The sequence below is a fragment of the Anser anser genome (genome assembly GCF_964211835.1).
Source record: "Anser anser genome assembly, chromosome: 15".
NCBI classification, from domain to species: Eukaryota; Metazoa; Chordata; class Aves; order Anseriformes; family Anatidae; genus Anser; species Anser anser.
The window spans coordinates 8371833-8391091 of NC_139736.1; the positions used below are offsets into that span (position 1 = coordinate 8371833).

General features: G+C 41.0%; 1 protein-coding gene across 1 annotated transcript in view; it reads right to left on the reverse strand.

The window, feature by feature from the left end:
* Window positions 1-19259, reverse strand: part of LOC310882333 (uncharacterized protein) — a 70970-nt gene that overhangs the window by 465 nt on the left and 51246 nt on the right. Inside the window, exons 25-45 of the mRNA XM_083800953.1 lie at window positions 19002-19129; window positions 18816-18915; window positions 18115-18234; window positions 13830-13981; window positions 13631-13728; window positions 13124-13328; window positions 10909-10959; window positions 10223-10286; window positions 9905-10073; window positions 8636-8868; window positions 7066-7276; window positions 6138-6345; window positions 5761-5904; window positions 4752-4908; window positions 3765-3844; window positions 2913-3036; window positions 2256-2336; window positions 1470-1571; window positions 885-1012; window positions 674-773; window positions 126-245 (exon numbers count right to left, since the gene is read on the reverse strand). Of these exons, the coding sequence (XP_083657079.1) occupies window positions 126-245; window positions 674-773; window positions 885-1012; window positions 1470-1571; window positions 2256-2336; window positions 2913-3036; window positions 3765-3844; window positions 4752-4908; window positions 5761-5904; window positions 6138-6345; window positions 7066-7276; window positions 8636-8868; window positions 9905-10073; window positions 10223-10286; window positions 10909-10959; window positions 13124-13328; window positions 13631-13728; window positions 13830-13981; window positions 18115-18234; window positions 18816-18915; window positions 19002-19129 (2775 nt within the window). The remainder of the gene's footprint in view (window positions 1-125; window positions 246-673; window positions 774-884; window positions 1013-1469; window positions 1572-2255; window positions 2337-2912; window positions 3037-3764; window positions 3845-4751; window positions 4909-5760; window positions 5905-6137; window positions 6346-7065; window positions 7277-8635; window positions 8869-9904; window positions 10074-10222; window positions 10287-10908; window positions 10960-13123; window positions 13329-13630; window positions 13729-13829; window positions 13982-18114; window positions 18235-18815; window positions 18916-19001; window positions 19130-19259) is intronic.

Genomic DNA, 19259 nt, shown 5'->3' on the forward strand with positions numbered 1-19259 from the left:
ATTTTGACTTACTTAATCTCAGCAGCACAGCCTTATAAGCCATATAACAGTTGATACCTGCTATCAAATAATTCACTACCTGCTACTGAAAAATATTTAAAATATTGGGGTAATTGAAGACTCACCTTCCGAGGATACTTGTATGGAGCAGTAACTTTCTTAACATGGTCCTGTAGCTCTTTCATTATTTCTTCTGGATCACGTGAAACATAGTCAGATGTTAAAACAACAAAGGCTTTCACTACCTTAAAGGAACAATGGGTTAAATGTCAATGAAACACAGCACAACAGTAAGATTTGAAACATTAACCAAACACTTGCTGACAAAATGTAGAACAATGTATAGGGCTGATACAAACAGCTTTGCCAATATCTGCACATGCTGAATTTGTATGGACCGGAGGTAATTTATATACATTTACTAAAGACCCATAATTTTAAGTATTTGAATGTTAAGAAAAATTTTCAAATGGTGCTTTTGTTATATGTGATATTGGGGCAACTGTCTCAGGTCAGTTTTTCTGGCATGGAGGGATAGAGTAGAATGCCAACTTGAATTTATTTAGTTTAAAAAATTAATCACTGGGTAGACAAATACAGTGGAAAATGGGTTTCAACAGCTCTGGTATGCACAAAGCTACTTTTAGATATAAGCTTGTTTAACTTTGTTTACCTCTCCCCTGATGGGGTCTGGACTGCTGACTACTGCTGATTCCACCACTGCGGGATGCTCTAATAGGGCACTTTCTACTTCAAATGGTCCAATACGGTATCTTTAAAATGAAAGGTCTTTTTGAAACACACATTTGAAATACACATACCATCACACCTGAATCAGCTGTATTGTTCAAGTTTGAAGATGTATTATTACTCAGTTAAATTACCCAGCAGAAGTAATGACATCATCAGATCTTCCAACAAACCAGAAGTATCCGTCTTCATCCATAATCCCCCTGTCTCCAGTAACATAAAAATCCCCACGTATTGTTGCCTCTGTTTTCTCTGGATCATCCTGGTAAACATGAAATTGTATTTTATATAAAAACAGCTTGAAAAATACATTACATTGCATTCTAACATATTCAGTATATAAGTTATGGTAAAGCCAAATACTTTTCAGACTGGTCCATGTCATCATGTGCATCAAATTCAAGTGGGACACAAATAATGATGAATTATAATAAACATTCACCATTACTAATCCACAAAACTAAATCTGTCAAAGATTTCCCTTTTTATTAAGGAAATAACAATCAAAAGAAAGTGGATTTTAACTTGTTAGGCAAGACACTGTCATGGAATGACTAATTGTGTAAGTAGACTAAATAGCTGCATAAAAAAAATGGAAATCCCTCTTTCCTCCCCACAGGCTTTTATCCTTCTAAGTAGAGAATATGTATAGGAGGCATCAGATTCCTTGTGACAGAGATTTAACAGGACATCTGCTTTAATTGTAGTAGGGTTCTTACAGTATAGCAAGTAAAAAGAAAAGGCGGTCTTGTAGGTTTTACTCTGATGGCAATATCTCCTTCTTTTCCAGGAGACAGAATATTACCATTTTCATCTATAATCTGAAAATAAACAAAACACTGTTTTATTATCTTGGACTCAAAGTAGAAATCATTAAATTAAGATTATAGAATCTTGGTGCTCATTTAAAGTATTTAGTTGAAATATTTCCTGGAAAATTATTCGGAGCAGTAGAGGACAGGTCTTACCCTGACATTTCAAGTGTAAGATCACTACAAATCCACTGTATTTCACACTGGGTCTTTTATCTGAGGAATTCCAAATACTGTGCTAACATGTATTGAAGTTGGTAAGACCCCAGAAGACGATAAGCAATGGGGTGGGAAAACCTTAAGAACTGAAAGATACTAAAATCTTAAACAATATTGCAAATTGATCTAGTGCTAGAATCTGCATCAACAGTTTTGTTATCACCAGGAAATAACATTCGCTCCCACTCTTCCTTAACTTGGTAATTTAATTTCTGTCATTGCCTTAGCATTTGATATATAACCACCAGTTATCAGTAGGTTGCCATCTATGTAACCCTGTTGAGGCTGATACAACAGGGAGGTCTAGATGCTCACTTGGCACATTCAGTTTGGGACAGGAACATGCATTTCTTTTTCACTCTTTCATTTCCTGTTGAATGATGCTACACAGTACAACTCCATGTTAAAGCTTTCAAACCTCGCTCATGGAAAATGATTATTGAGAGAGAGACAGTGCCACCAGAGGTACAATACCTTGACATCATATGTTGGAGATGGTTTTCCCATAGAACCAGGCTTAATTTTCATTCCCTTAAAATTTGCACAGACGACCACCTGTAACAGATGTGTTTGTTTGTTTTTCTTTTCTTAATTAAATGACAACTTGTACATTCAGTCTTTACCTCAGGTTTAAAATACTCAGCTAACATTGCAAATTTCTATAAGAAATAATAACGGTCCTCATTATAATCATATATCCAATGATTAAACTTCTAGAAATAAAGTACGCCCTCGATATCTTGCCCACAGCTCCAAACAATGACAATGAATGTTCTAAAGATAGCTTTTAAAGCAGAATTTGGAATGCAGTAATGAGGAATATACCTCTTTTGTGTTAGTTCTCAAATCAAAGCTCACAAGAGTGAGTAACAGTGCTTGGATTTTCGGTGAAGACGTTACAGTTGTTCTAGGACTTTAAAAAAAACACTACGTTTTTCTACTGTTGCCTATCACAATTGACTTTGTAACTGTTGTGATAGTTGTGATGAATCGGTGTTGTTGGAATGTGCTGAAGGGATGAGGAGTATATAAACCAAATACAACCGTGTAATCGCTTTTTCTTGGCAACATGAATGGAATTTATTGTTGTATCTGTAAAGCATAATTTTTCATCTGTAAAGCTGTACATACTGTTTCTGTCTGTCCATAGGCTTCATGAACATCCAGCCCAGTCTGCACTTTCCATTTTTCCATCACATCGGGGTTGATCGGCTCCCCCCCACTCACACAGTGACGCAGACTTTTGAATGTATAGCTTGGTGGGAAAGAGAAATTAAATAACTGCCAGTTATCTATCTGTTATGTCCCATTCAATACTCTGTTCTGGTATTGTGGGAACCTTTCTACACAAAAATAAAAATTTTACTGAGAGCTATTAATTCTGTTTGAACTGTGTAGCACTGAACAGAAACAAATCTGAAAAAAAGGCAAACAAAAATGAAAAACACCTGTTTTACTCCTGTATTATTTGAAAATCTTACAATCAATATTGTGTTTCTAACCCTAGAAACTGAACTGGAGTCTAAACCGAAGAGGATTGATGAAATTCAACCCTAATGACAAAAAAAAAAAAAAAAAAAAAAGGCACAGGAGAGTTAAATGAGGCCGAAGAGTTTTTCATACATTTCACCAAGCTGTACTGACATACACTTCTTGTAGTGTGTATGACTGGGGAAACACAGTAGAAAAACAAAGGGAAGGAGAACGTGACTATAAAAGCACTTTGGAGGATAGGTTAAGCATGATACCATGATTATCTTATTATAGCTTCAGCTAAACTGCTTTTCACTGTTATTTATGAAATCTGAGGTGGCACCCTGACTCTTTCTGACTTTCTTTATCACACACAAGACTCAAGATGCTGAGAAATACACAGAGTTACTGTTACACCATTGTAAATCTGGAATAAAATCAAGGTGAGCTGAGCACTTGGTTCATTGTTTTGATCAAATCCACCACTAGAGGTACTCTGCTTTTTCTTACCTGGACAGTTTATGTTGCACAAACATTCGATATGCAGTTGGAGAAGAACAAAAGACAGTTATGGGGTATCTTGACAAACTCTAGAGAATTTAGAATAAGAAAAGTGAATGTTGCCAATACACTGAAACCCATGAAGTCTCATCTACATTATAAGAGATAATGTAATGATCTCTGTCTACATCGAGTTTATAAAACACATGAACAAAATGTTAGTGTCCAAAAAACAGTTAGTTCTATAGTTGCCAACACCAACATACAGAAGTTTTATCTAACTAGTTTCTTCTTCAAAACAGAATCTACATCATCTTTCAATTAATTCACCACACCAGAGTTTTGTGCTCTTGAAAGCTTTGCAGTCCTTGTTGCAGAGTTTCTTCATAACTGAAGGTTAAGTAGAAAACAAGTGAAACCATAAGGCTACTTTCTGAGATATTCTGTAGGAGTAAAACCAAGTGTTCTTCAACAGAGCCTAATGTTATCTAACAGTTTCCAGCCATCTAAGTAAAATAAATATGATGATGGTAGTCTTTTTCAAAGGACGAAGGGTTGTGTGTGGAGGACATAAGACAATATAACGTTGATGCCATTTGTTAAAGAAATTCAGCCTTGCTGCATCTTCACTCCTTAACATTGGATTACTTGGTGCAGGCAACTGAAATTCTCATTTATCTGTTATTATCACTTATTTTAATAACACCACTAAGTGCTCTGCAAATCCCAGTCCAATTTCTTTCGTGCTTCTTTCAGGCCTTAGAATGAATGTTTGCAAGCTTGCGCAGTAAAACCTGTTTTCAGCAGAGTATATGATTAAACTGTTCTGATGTCAATTGTGCTTTTATGTATCTGCAGCACTTAGTACTGAAATAATGACTTTATATTACCGTTGTGCTGCATGCTGCCCCCTGTGCACCACCAGGGGAAATGAAGGCTTTGACAAGACCAGCAAGCAAGAATAATGCTGTTTATTGCTGAGCCCTCCTCACTTACCTCAAAGACAGTAATTGGGTTGAACTGTGGCATTTTATGTACAAATACACATGCCCCTTGAATCCACGTTGAAAAAACACTGGTCCAAGATGCCTTTGCCCAGCCTGTGTCTGATGTGTTCCAAAATATATCTGAAGGAGTCAAGTCCAGCCAGTACCTGGTAACAAAAGGAAACACGGTTCACAATCTGTATTTGGCAGGAAAAAGACAAGCATTAAAACATCAACACAAGATATGTCATGGAGTCCCATCCAGCACTGTTTGTCTTGGGTAAATGACACTTAAAAATGGCTGAATTTCTGAGCACAACTGAGCCACAGCACAGTGAGGATGTCATCTGGACAGACTGATGTTGCATTTTTCTACAGGAAGTTATACTGATGGACAAGCAAACGCCACCTCAGAACGTGGTACTGTATGAATGTAAGATTGCCAGGGTTTCATTGAACACACTTTTAGAGATAAGGATTTTTTTGTTTGTTTGTTTACTTACTTTCACTTTGGTCTCTCCTGATTTGTTATTCCTTCCCAGTTTCAGTGAAGTGTACTGCCATATCAATTTTATAAACAACATTGCTTTATAAACGTAAGGATTCTGAACTATCAACATTTTGTTCCTGTGGGAGTTTTGTCTAATCTAGACGTGTGTGAGTTCAGTAACCTCACACCCACAGTTTTTTCTCTTTTATGATATAGACTTTATAAACTTGTGCTGATGTTCGGTTTGGGGTAATCGGTTAACCGTACACAATGAAGAAGTTATCAAAAGTTAAAGAAAACACTGAGAAGAAATTAGTAAGGCCATTTGACTGCTACATTCTATACATACTGGCTAGACTCAAAGTATGACTTGTTTCCCAGGAAAAACAAACAAACCTCGTTCAAAGTTAAAAGAATGATTGTTTTTTAAAAAAGTGAAACAAAGGCTTCTGGAAAAAAATCTTGTGTTTCTCTTCCTTCTGCCATGTGACCAGCTACACAAACATGTCTGCCAAAGTAATATCCATACCTTCCACTTACTGTGAGGCCAATACCACAGCTGCTGTGGGAATGTTCAGTCATTTTGGGGAATCCTGTAGTTCCACTGGTAAAATAGATGGCCATTGGATCTTGATGCTTTGTGGTCACACACTGGTGACTAGAAGGAGCATTTCTTTAAAATAAGCAAAACGATGAATAAAGTGATTTGAAAGTGTGACTTACATGCTCTCAAAAATGTTTAACTAAAGTTTTGCAGCAATCAGAAACATCAAAAACACTGACATTTTTCCATTGCGTAGCCCTAGAAGGATAGGAACATATTGGCACGTGCCAGCATTTCCTATTCAAAACAAACTAACATGTTTTTATTTTTGTTGTGGCACTTTCACAGTGGTGGTAACTCACTTCAGGAGATCTTTAAAGTTCAGCCATCCTTCTCTGTGGCCCTCTGACACAAGCAACTTGAATTTCAGAGACTGGCATTCAGCCCCAACTGAATCTACAGCTGGTGCCACAAAATCATCAGTGATGATGCACTTTGCCTTGGATTTCTGTAGTCGATAGAGAATGTCCTTCACTGTCAACTGCTGCGTGCCAGGAATCAGGACAGTTCCTAAAGGGGAGGAAGTAGAATGGAAAAAGAGCTTAAACATTTAATAATAATAATACTTGTACCTACAAGCAGACTTCAGCTTACCTAGTGCTTTTGAGTGAGACAAGGCAGTATTAAAGCAGGATTTGGCCCTACATTTGTAAATACACTGATTTATTTGATGGATTAAATTCTATGTGAGGGTTAGCACAAGTTACCCAATACTAGGCTGATCACAGGACACTAACAGAAATCAACAGAACAACTTTTCTTGTTTTGAAAACACCTCCACTGGACCATGCCTTCTCTCTGGACTCAATTTCTTTACTGGTAGACAGAGCTGTACCCTGCTAGTGTTTGTGAGGCACCAATACATTATAGGTTGTAAATTCTGGCAAGCTGAGTACGTAACAGATCCCACAGGGGAACATATGAAACACTTGGTTAAGTGTGGGTTAATTTCACTGCAAGTTTGCAAGAAGGTGCATTTGTGATTCATCACAAGCGCTGGAAAGAGAATGACAGAGGCACAAGGACTCGCAGGGTTTCCTTAACAGATAGAGCATGTGCAGAAGTCCTCCAAGTATCACAAAGATAAACTTGGCACGAAGGATGTTCTTGATCAGTGTGGCAATAGCTCATCTTCAACAGCATGTTTGTAGTTCTGATTGTGTTAAAAAGCAAGGATTGGCTTAAGTCATAATTTCTATACCTGTATGCTATTTGTATGCTTTTACCAACCTGTTCTCAAGCAAGCCACATTCACCAGCCACCACTCTGGGATCCGGGGCAGAATCAGAAGAACTCTGTCTCCCCGTTGCAGACCACAGACATTGGAGAGTACATTAGCTACTTTCCTGGAAAGGATTCCCAGCTCCTCAAAGCTCCATTTTATCTCTTCTCCATCACCATCTACCCACCATAACGCAGGATTTTTAGTTTTTTTTCCCTCCTGTAGAACAAAAGGGTGCAGTGTAAACACTTCTTTTTAGAAACATGCTGCCTTTAAGTCTGAGGAAGAAGAGCATTTACCAGTTATTCATTGCTGGAGAAATCTGGGGATGTAATTGAAATCTGCCACTGATTCCAAATGAGGCAAAGAATTCTCCTTCAGCATAAACAGCCTATGAATGTCATTTAAGAAATTAAATTTGTTTTCCTTTCCTGAGCTCACCATGTTACACTCTGAAGAGGTTGTACAACCTTTTGTTTCAGGCCATGAAAACAAAGCAGCTGATAAATATGGGTTCTTCTGGGCTGTGCCCCAGAGTTTCCCAAACCCTCAGAAGTCATTTCCAACTTCATCTGGAATTGGTCCTGTTTGGTAATTCTGAAAATTAAATCACAGGTTCAAAAGCATAGGCCCACACAGTGTGAACTGATGTGTGAAAAGTGAAATATATGTATACAATGTGCTCTAAAGGGGCCCAATGCATTTAGCAGTAGCACTGTGCAAGCCGCTTCTTGAACAAAACTCTCTGGGGCAAAAGAAATATGGTTTATTTTTAAATATTTGAAGGTACAGTAACTCTAAGGCTCATTTTTAGGAAGCAGATTTTAGCTGTGCACTTCAGAGGGCACCAGATGCTGTTTCTTGCTCCATTTACAGCCTGCCAAAATCTGTTTTTTCTGCAAAAGGAACAATTGCTCCCTTTGTGTCAGATAGGTGATACCTCTGCTCTGTTCCTGCTGCCAGGTGGACGTAACTATGTTTAGACCCTCATCATGAAGAACCTGAGCCTGCAAAACCAGTCCTACATCCACAGACTCGAGTTACATAACAGGATAGGTGATAGACCTATACTTTCTTTTTTCTCCCTGTTTTTCTCCTTTCCTTGTTTAGACCTCGTGTCTGTTTGGGCACTCAGTTTTCAGTTTTGTAGATATAAAGTCCCTGATGCAAAGATTTCTCAGTTGGGAAAGGATGGAGAGGTTTGACATTACACAGTATTATTCATTCTGTAGGCAGGCAATGAAATGTATGGAGGTCAAGTGATTTGGCCAGTACAACCAGACAGGGTGCAAGTCACAGCTGATGGTGGAACTAATGTGTGGTTTAGAGCGGTAAAAAGTCCATTGTCTCATTCTTGAAGCACCTGCTTACAGTCATTCTCACTGGAGTTACTGATTAAAACAATGAACTACTTGGACTCATGGACAGGACAGCATGTGGCCTACGGGATCTGCAGATTGAGAATGCATGAGATGATCATCAGATTATAATCAAGAGCATAACTCAGTGGTTTGGTTACTGGATTTGTCACTGACAGCATTAACTACTTCAGCATCTGAGAAACCACGGAACTGTTACCTTTTCTATTTCAGTCCATCTGTCCAGCACATCGCTTGCAAAGTTGAAGTACTCTGGCACCTCTGGTCTGTACTGTTGTTTCATGGCTTCATAACTAAAAGAGGTGGAAACCGTGTAGCTCTGGCTGCAAAGCTGGAGAGATTTTCTCAGGGCAGCACGCAGAGATACAGCACTTGGGACCTTCAGTAGAAAATGCATGGCAGCAACAATGGCTATAGCCTCTCCGAGAAATTCTGCAGTGACACAGATACAAACCTGGTATTAGCCACGTGGTTTCAGAACAGCTTTTATCATCACACAGTGCATACACTGGAATAACAGTAACTGTTAATTGGAATGCCTGCTGAGGACAGCTCTGGTTTTGCCACTGTGTAGCCCCTGCTCTCTCCTGACCATCATGCAGTTGAGATCCTGACCACACACTCAAGCAGCAGCACTCAGCCCCATCAGTGTGATAGCTTACCTGTTCACACTCCTTCCCTCCCCACAAGCCCTGCTGATCTGGTAGATCACATTGCAGTTACCTTATATAGCAGAGAGGTGCTGAAAGCTCTTAAACTGTGACTTCTGTAAATGAAATGTCTGCTACTGATTGACAACGCAGAAGTACCAGTGTGGACCAAGATGCCACAAAGATAATCCAACAATCCTGCGTTAGTTACTGGCTGACCAGTGTTACTTAGTACAAAGACATCTGTAGTTTTTCTAGTCTATCAGCACTGGGAATATGCTGTCTGCCAGGAATTAAATCAATGTAGGAAAGCCCTGAAAATAGTTTTAGTATTGATGTATGAAATACTATTTTGATGTGTGATCAGCAAAAAACACCATTTTATGAGATGGGGAAACTTTAAAAGACTCCCCGATAAAGGATCCAAAGTGTAGAGCCTTACTTCTGTAGGCTGAACTTCTGTAGCCTGAACTTAGCAGGAGGACTGAAAAATCTGAAGTCATTATTTTCATGCATTGTCAATTTTTATTTACAAAATAATATAAACAATGATAATTCCTTACTGAATTAATAATCATCCAGCTGCAAACCCATGTGATTTTAGTGATTCAATGAAGCAAAAAGACTTCTTTTCTTTTTCAATCTCTAACATTCAGTTTGTGTATGAAAAACACAGGAAAGAAACACAGCCAAATGAAAGATGCAGAGGAACAGGGAAAAGAGGGAATGTGGTCAGACAAGAAGCAAATCCATACTGTTCCAGTGCCAAAAAAGTGCCCTGGCCAGCAGCTTTCAGGGGTGGGTGGAGGGTCAGTTACCTTGTGAAAAAGCTGTCAGTCCCAATTTACTGCTTCTTGGCGTTGCACCAAAATGGAGTCCTCTCAGTGTTGAGATGCATCCCAGCTTTGACTTCACACACAGATCTTCGACTCCTGGCTGTGCACCTATTCTGGCACTGTCACTGCATTCAGTGACCGACTCCTGTGTTTGTTACATGTACTTTGGACTCACACAAAAGGCAGTCAAGTCCTGTCCAGTAAGAAGAGCGGACAAATTTCTGCAGAGCTCCAAGAGGGAGTAGAAAGTGAGAGGTTAAAATCTCTCCTATTTCTTTCTCCTCCCCTGCTCCCACTCACCAGCCCCTGGATAAAAACATACTTAAGACCTTGCTGCAACCAAATCACATCTGTTACATTCTGCCTAGGGCAACACAGGGAACAACAGCCTTATGATTAATTAATGGGCTGTGTGAGTACACTGCTGAGCAGGTAGCTTGGGGTACCTCAAGAAACCATAGCAGTTCAGCAATGATTGACAATGAGTATTGATTCCTGGGATGCTGCTGCTGGTGCCCTGACCAACTGTGTTAATGTGTACGCTAGAGACTTGCGAGGTTTTATAAGTGCTCTGCCTCATGTTCAGAGAACAAACAGTTAAGTTGTGCTCCAGCATTGCTGCCTCCTCTGCTCCTCTCCCACAGGAGAGATGGGAGGGAACATATGCCAACCCCTCTCTGTCCTGGCCACAGCAAGGCATCACTGCAGAGCCTGTCATCAATGTGGGCATGGCCATGGCATTGGTACATACTTTTGCCATCAGCCTCCGCTGCAAGGATGGCACTTGCCAGGGAGGTGGAGACAGCTGTAGCTTAAATTGAGGCACCAAGATTTTTTTGTAAGAGTTTGGCTGCTCAAGACCTAAGTCCTTCCTGCTGCATCTTCATTCTCTAAGGCCAGCAGAGAGATTGCTAACACCCATCAATGTGTTTGGAGCAAAACTGTCCTCTCAGTGCTGACCAGCAAGGGTGGCGCTGCAGTCTTACCTGGCATGTGCTTTTGCCTGCACTCCCTTCTGGGGTTCTGCCCATGTCAGTCTGTGACAAGCAGACAAAAAGGCAATGTTAACCAGCTCCCTGAAATGTTCATTGCAGCACAAAAAAAAAAAAAAGATTCAAAAGATTCCCCCAAACAACAAAGCTGCTCTCTACCTAGCAGTAAAGAAGGACCTGCAGTCTGCAGGAGCAACATTTTAAAAAGCTCTTTGAAATGCAAGCAACAAAATCCTCACAGAAGGCCAACAGCCTTAAAGGGATTCCCTACTCAGGTTGCATCACCCCAGAGGAGGCACAGAAGTAAACCAAACATGACAGCAACCAGCTTGTGATGTCAGTGAATGCGCCAGGAATACTTAGGAAGAAAAACCTTCCACAGTGACCAAAGTGTAAAAGAGGTGTAACTGTTTCTCTGTATTATTCTTTTGATAAAGCATAAAACTATTTTCCTGAGCACGGGCGGGTTTTTCCAAAGCCCTCAGCTCTCCTCACCACAGAAGCACCCTAGTTATGTTCTGCGTGGTGAATTGCATGTCCTCTGCACCGCTCACAGCTGCCTGCAGAAATCCTCCCTCCTGTGTGTCCTGGTTCCAGTTAGGACAGAGTTAAGTAGCTCATAGTAGCTGGTAGGGTGCTATGTTTTGGATTAGGATGAGAAGAGCGCTGATAACACGCTGATGTTTTAATTGTTGCAGAGCAGTGTTTACACCAGGCCAAGGACTTTTCGGCTTCTCGCTCTGTCCTGCCAGCGAGCAGGCTGGGGGTGCAGCAGGAGCTGGGAGGGGACAGACCCAGGACAGCTGACCCAAACTGGCCAAAGGGGCATTCCATACCATCTGACGTCATGCTAAACAATATATAGGGGTGGCTGGCCGGGGTGGGGGGCCGGCTGCTCGGGGATAGGCTGGGCATCGGTCAGCGGGTGGTGAGCAATTGCATTGTGCATCACTTGTTTTTTACATATTATTATTATTAATACTATTATCATTATCACTATTATTATTATTGTTATTATTATAATCCTGTCTTAATAAACTGTCTTTATCTCAACTCACCGGCTTCACTTTCCCGTTTCTCTCCCCCATCCCAGAGAGGGAGGGGGGAGGGTGAGCGAACGGCTGTGTGGTGTTTAGCTGCCAGCCGGGTTAAACCACAACACTGTGCCAGGCTGTCCCCACAGGCCCAGCTCCACAGACTATTGCTGCAACTCACCAGAACTTTGAGTCTTTCACACACCCCCAACCCAGCAAAGATTGCATGACTTTTAATTTACTTGTGATCAATAATCCCACCAAGGTATAACAATTGCTGTAGAGTTAAATGAGCCTCCAAGACTTTGCAGGAGCAAAGCTTTATATACAATGTAAATGTATTCTCCTGTTGCAGTTGTAACAGATAAATACTTCCATTCATTTATGAACTTTTTTCCCCTATTTTATCCTATGTGTAAATAACATGATAGTCCTGCCCCTAGTGCGGCCTCCTTAGCTCTGTCCTCTACCTGCTTTCACAAAATATCTTCATTTTTGATTGTCCAAAAAAGCTCAAGGGCTAACAGAGGGAGATGAGGCCCTCATGGACAGTAGTACACAGAAGCACCTTCCTTCAGAAACCAATGCTAAGTGGTGTGCATTTTTACTCTGGTAATACATTTTGAGTATTTCAAGGTTAAAATTACCTGTATGAGGAGTTTCTGTTTCAGCTGGCCCCTTTACACCATGAAAACTTCAGGAACTTGACAGGCCACTGAGGAAAGGGCCAAATAGCGGCTGTTCCTTCTGCTGGGGCGCACTCATCATGTGGAGGCAAAAAATAAAAAAAAAAAAAAAAGCAGGACTGAGGCCAGCTGGCTCCATCGCTCTTGAGTGGCAGCCAGCCCACTCCCGGGCCCACCTTGCCTCCTAATTCCACAATCATTAACACAAACCGAGCCTTTAATCCCGGGACTGAATTTCCAAGCACAGAAAAAGCAACCAAGACGAGCGACTTTACTCAGCGCCGGGAGCTCAGGCTACCCTGCATAGCCGCGACGTTCCCGGGTGGCCGTCCCTCCCGAGGTAACCCACCCACCCTTTCCCGGGGGCTTTATTTATTTTTATCCCCCGGGAGCGCCGCCTGGCCTCCTGCAGCCCGGGACAGGGGGGCCTGTGGCGAGGCCCGGCCGTGAGGCGGCGCCGCATGGTGCCCCGGGCGGGGCGGCGCTGACGCCATCGCGGTGCGCGGCGGCGGCGGGGCTGGTGTCGGTGTCTGCCGGTCGGTCGGTCCCGGTCCCGGTCCCAGTCCATGGCCACAGCGGAGCCGGTGGCGGCGCGGAAGCGGCGGCCCAAGGGCCACTTCGCGGCGGCGAGGGCCAAGCGGCCCCGCGGCGGCGGGCGACAGCTGGAGGCCGGCATGCGCGGCATCCTCATCACCTGCAACATGAACGAGCGCAAGTGCGTGGGGGAGGCCTACAGCCTGCTCGGCGAGTACGGGGACCTGCTCTACGGGCCCGAGCAGGTGCGTGCGGGCTGCCCCGGCGGTGACGGGCGTTCCCCTCGGCGTGGTGGTGGTAAGGGCCTGCCTGGGGGGGAGCGGCGCAGCCTTTCTGTCCCTAGCTGCACCCCGCAGTGCCCCCCGGGGGTGTCGGCTTCCACAAGTGAAGCCCTGTGTAGCCCACCTGGTGATGTGGCCCCTGCCGGGTTTTAAGCTTTCAGCACTTTTGCCCTGTACTTACCGAAGTAGGGACGTGCTTTGTGTGAACAGTTTTCAGATCCCGAGGAGCGGCTCTCTGGAAGCGAGAGGGAAGAGGATGAAGACGACGTTGAGGCTGCCCTGAAGAAGGAGGTCGATCAGATCCGCACCTCGACGGAGCAGAAGCTGCGGCGGTTCCAGTCGGTGGAGAGCGGCGCCAACAACGTGGTCTTCATCAGGACCCGGGGCATAGGTGGGACACAGACACTGTATGGTGCTGCAGGGATATGCTTCTCTGAACAGCATCGGTTACAGGCCGCAGTGTGGCTGCCCAGGAGCTTGTGTATGGCAGACAAAGAGAGTTTCTCCTTCCCTTTAACCTTCCTGCTGAATTCTGTCATAAACAGAGTTGCTAAAAGTAGAGGAGTCTGCTTTGACAAAATGATCCTCAGGTATCCAGGTCTGGTGTATTAAAACAATTCTCCCCAGTAAACAATTTGAGGCGGACCGCAGTGCAGCTAAGCATGCATTTTCCTGGCTTATTAAAGGGGGGGGGGGAAGCGCCTCCAGTTTGTTTCTCATACCTAGCTGTTTGTCTTTTAGAACCTGAAAACCTGGTGCACCATATATTAAAGGACATGCATGCCACTAAAAAGAAGAAAACAAGAGTCATTCTGCGCATGCTGCCCATTTCTGGAACTTGCAAGGCTTTTATGGAAGACATGAAAAAATACACGGAAACATTTTTTGAGCCCTGGTTTAAAGCCCCTAATAAGGGTACTTTCCAGATTGTTTACAAAGCTCGTAATAACAGTCATATGAGTAGGGAAGAAGTAATTAAGGAATTGGCAGGTATGTATAGATTTCACATAGAATGAAAACAAGTATAGAAGCAGCCACAATTGTGTGGATAACAGCCTAAGTCAGACTACTAAAAGAAAAGTTGTCTAAATGGGCATACGTATTTGTTGCTTAAAATCTGTATGTTGAATTACAAAAACTTCTCTGTGACTGTGAATACAACTTGATATCAGTGTGCCTTGTTGGTGCTGATGTCTTAAGAGGTGATGAGCAGAATAGCGTACAGTATTGAATTTAATTTGGCATGTTAGTTTCACATACTTTGAAAGGACTGCTATCAGGCATTTTCTCTGAATGCTATATTGAAATAAGATATTGCTATTTCCATTGAACGTACGACTCATAAAATAGCTCTGCCTTACTCAGGTATTTTGTTTCTTGATAATTGCAATGGGTTAATTTTTCAGTTACTGCAGTCCTACTGATGGTATCTTCTAATAGTTGTGCTCTGTTCGACTATTTTAAACAACTGCGATAACTAGCAATTAGTTACAACTAGGGGGGATGTTGTCTTCTCTAACTTTTATCCTTTTAGTAGTGTACACTGATGCTCTGAAACCATTTTTCCATCATTTTAAAAACTATATCTTGTTTTACAGGAATTGTGGGCAGCCTCAATCCAGAAAACAAAGTTGATCTTAATAACCCACAATATACAGTTGTGGTAGAAATAATAAAGAACGTCTGTTGCTTGAGTGTGGTGAGAGACTATGTTCTATTCAGAAAATACAATCTACAAGAGGTAGTAAAGAGCAACAAAGAAGATGCACAACAAAACCCATCAACTGTGACAGAAGAACAGAACTTGACAGTAGTAAAACCAGAAACCGAGGAGGAAAAGAGCTCAGAAGAAGTAAAACAAGAGAACAAGAGTGAAGGTGAAATACAAGCTGAGTCCAAGGGGAATGATACGCTGACAGTGTAGAAAATGTGGTAGAAAGATCAACACGATGGAAACCTGTTAAAAACGTTGCCCTAGAGTTCTGTAAGCGTGTTTTAAGGAGGAGAGTGGGTTTTGTTTTGAAATCTAGTTTTTAAAATCCACACGTGTAAGAATTTTAATGTTCACTGCAGGTGGAGCTGACTTTATACTGCAGATGTAAGAATGCTTCACCACTGGTGAAGTTTGCTGTCATTCTTCTACAGCTTGGTTCTGCATTGCTTTTTGTTAGCACAGAAAGCAGGTGTATTTGCATGCATACATAAATGCCACCAACCCAACACAGATTGACTCTGTTTTGTTATATCTGATAACTACAGAAATCAAAGGCAGTGCAGAATCAACTCTGTCAGGAAGTATTGACGAAAGTGAGAGATCTGAAGAAGACGGTTGCTTGCAGAGAGTTTCTAGGGAAGTGATTTGACAACTTGTGTGACTGCAGAACTCAGATATATTTTTCTATGTAAACAGCAGAATGAGCTAAAACTCCTGATCCTTTCCTGTATGAGAGAAGGTTGTATATACATATCCCTCTGCAAGGACGTGCTAAGTCTTGAAAGTGTATTGGAAGGACCGCTACGATCAAAATACTTGAATACTATGAGAGAATTTAGAATAATAGATTTGACTGTTCTACAACAGTAGAAGTACGGTGCAGGCATTGCAGATGGTTTTAGCAAAAGCTACATGTGTGTTTACATTAGCTGTGTATACAGCAGTTATTGGCTTATAACAAATGCTGTATGTGGTCACTGAACAGAATCCTTTCCGCTATTTTCTTGCAAACAGACTTTTGCTGCTCTTTCCAAAGACATAATCCTTGGGGGGGGCGGGGGGAGGGAGGGGTTGTTGGCAGAGGCTTATTAAGTCTTTGTTCTTATTGTTTCCTTAAGTTTCAAAATTTGAATTTAAAAACTGCTTGGAAATTTCTAATGAAAGAAGCTCTCCATGATAGCACATTGGATAAGGGGAAATAAATTTAATTTTTGATACAGTTTTAGCTTTACAATGTTAATTTTGTTTCATATTGAAAGTAATGTCAGTTTTTCTGTTGTCAGTTTGTTACAGCAGTTCTTTTGATATCACAGTGACTGTGGGGAAAAAAAAAAACAACAACCAAAAACCACAGCTATAACCTGCTTTACATTAGCATTTGGAGTATGCTTCCAGTACAACTGTCTAGCTTTAGTATTTCATTTCTAGTATAAAAGCCTGCGGGTTGCTAATGGGAAAAGCGTGTCTTGCTACTTGTCTTGGTTTAATGAAAAGGATTTGTTCAACTCAAAACAGTGTTTAATTTGTATTTTCCACTTCTGTCAAAACTGTTTTAGAAGCTGGAAAATTAAGAGAACTTTTTCCCTAGTCCTGTATCCCTTACCACCCATTTATTAAAAATATGCTTTCTTAACTGCGTCAGTGTTTTCCTTACGTTTTAAAGCTTTTGTGTATGGATTAAAACCAGCAATGTCTAGGTCACTCCTAGGAAAGAACCAGTAGAGACCAGACACAAAGGCCAACTGTGACTGTTTATTAGTGGCTGATGTTGGTGATCATGATTCAAGACCGCCTACTCATCTTATTACCAAGGACAAAGATGGATTCATCATGAATAGTGTTTTTTTTTTTTCCTTCTGCCTCTCACTCTTAGAGGTTTAGAATCTACAGGTCTTCAGAGGAAATGGCTGAATAACTGCCATCCCTTTGTCTAGTCTGTGTCTGACATACAGATGCTGCCTATGCTGCAGGCTTAGGATGTCCACATTTTTTTTTTTTTACTTCTGACATTTTTTCTTTTTTTTTTTTAATTTGCCCTTGCTGCACATTCATTTTTAACACACATATTTCTGAACCTGGAGGCTTTCAAGATGCATATAAATAGGGTGCTTAATTTGGATGTCTGCATGATCTATAGCCATTTCTGGGTACGTTATCACCTACTACTATGATTTCCTTATTAATAAGCTTCTTGTGAGTTAAGATATCTGGTCTCAAAGAATTAACAGACTGCTCCTTCACCTGGTAATCACTTCTACCATAATTCTGACAAGCGTTAGGCAGCTGGAAGATGCTGCATTTACACATGCTTTGCTAGGTATGTTTGATTCTATGATTTTTGTTAAATGAGCACAAACATTTAAGGACCATACAGTTGGGACTTTTTAAACCTTGTGCATTAGTACACATTCACTGCCTAGTGAGTGAAATACAATCCTATCTTGGTGCTTACAATTGTAATAGAAAATCTCCATTATAAGTGGAATCAATGGGGACAGTTTTTTTAGATTGCTTATCATAACTAAATCTGTCCCCACTCTTTGTTTCTCAGTTCACTCCGTCTGATTTTCCCAGTGATTGTCTTTGGCAGCTGCTCGACAAATTCAATCTGATTAAAAAGAGGGAAAAAAGTAAAATAAGCAGATTTCATTTATAGATTTTTGATTCAAAATAACATAGGTTTCCATTCTGTTTAATTTCAATAAGAATTTGGTGACTTGTAGAATAGTTCCAGTTTATTTTTCAGATTCTGTAGTGTCTATTATTTTCCACAGTCTTCCTGAAAATAGTATTTGTCATTTCTCTTGCATACCACATATTTGGGCTTTTTGGTTTGTTACTAAATTGGATGTTATGAACTGAGTCTAATCCTTCAGTTTCTAGCCTCTCTCCACTTTAAAAAAGTGATTGGAAGTTCTTATTTATTTTTTAACACACTCTTATTTACTTGCCTTTCTGGGGTACTTGTATGGAGCAGTGACTTTCTTGACATGATCTTGCAATTCACAGGCCAGTTTCTTTAGATCTTGTGTCTTAAAGGAAGGAGACAAGACCACAAAAGCTTTTACCACCTACAAAGGGAAAATAAACCAAAATTACAGCATTAATTAATCTAGAGCAACCTAGCAAATGAGGCAGTTAATTGCAAATAAATGAGTATTGCCTGTAGTATCAGCTTGCTGTTTCACACCTGTGCTGTAAACAAATTTAAAATTGTGACTAAATAATGTTTCTACTTTATAGTAACGAAGGTACTAAGTACCACAAGACAAGTTTCAAAAGCTGCTTCAAAATTTGTAAAAGTTCTGCAAAAGACTGTTATAAAGTTCTTCGATGCTGGGGCCTTTTCTGAAAAAATTTACATTGTTAAATTAAGGAATATAATTCTCCAGGCAGTAGGTGAAAGTGTACACCAATTCTTACCAGACTCACTTTTATATTCATTGTCATGTTCTTTAACAGACTAATGATTATATTGTCACTCAAAAAAAACATACATGGAATATGGGATATACAAACTACTGCTTCACTCCCTTTGAGTAAAGTGATGAAAAAGTTGTGATAGCTATACTAAGGGTCTTATGAATTCGGTGGCAACTGAGTGTAAACTGATGCAAGACACTTCATGAATGGAAGAGTGATCACTAATTACCTCGCCTCTGATGGGATCTGGGCTGCTGACAACAGCTGACTCAACAACAGCTGGGTGCTCTATCAGGGCACTCTCTACTTCAAATGGCCCAATACGATACCTAGGAGAGAGAAATTAAATGCTTAGATGAAAAGTATATAGTTATTTCTTAGACATTTCTTGGCACTTCAAGTGAAATCTACAAACCCAGAGGAGATGATGACATCATCAGATCTCCCCATAAACCATATATAACCATCCTCATCCATGCTCCCTCTGTCTCCAGTGATATAGAAGTTCCCACGGATTGTTGAAGCGGTTTTCACTGGATCATCCTGTTGAACAAGCAACAATTAAATACTCAAAATATTGGGAAGCCTTAAGCTTAGAGATGAGTTTTGCCACTTTGGACACTACCCATAATACCTTTCATTGCATTCTTTCTAAGAGCTTGTGCTTGTTTTT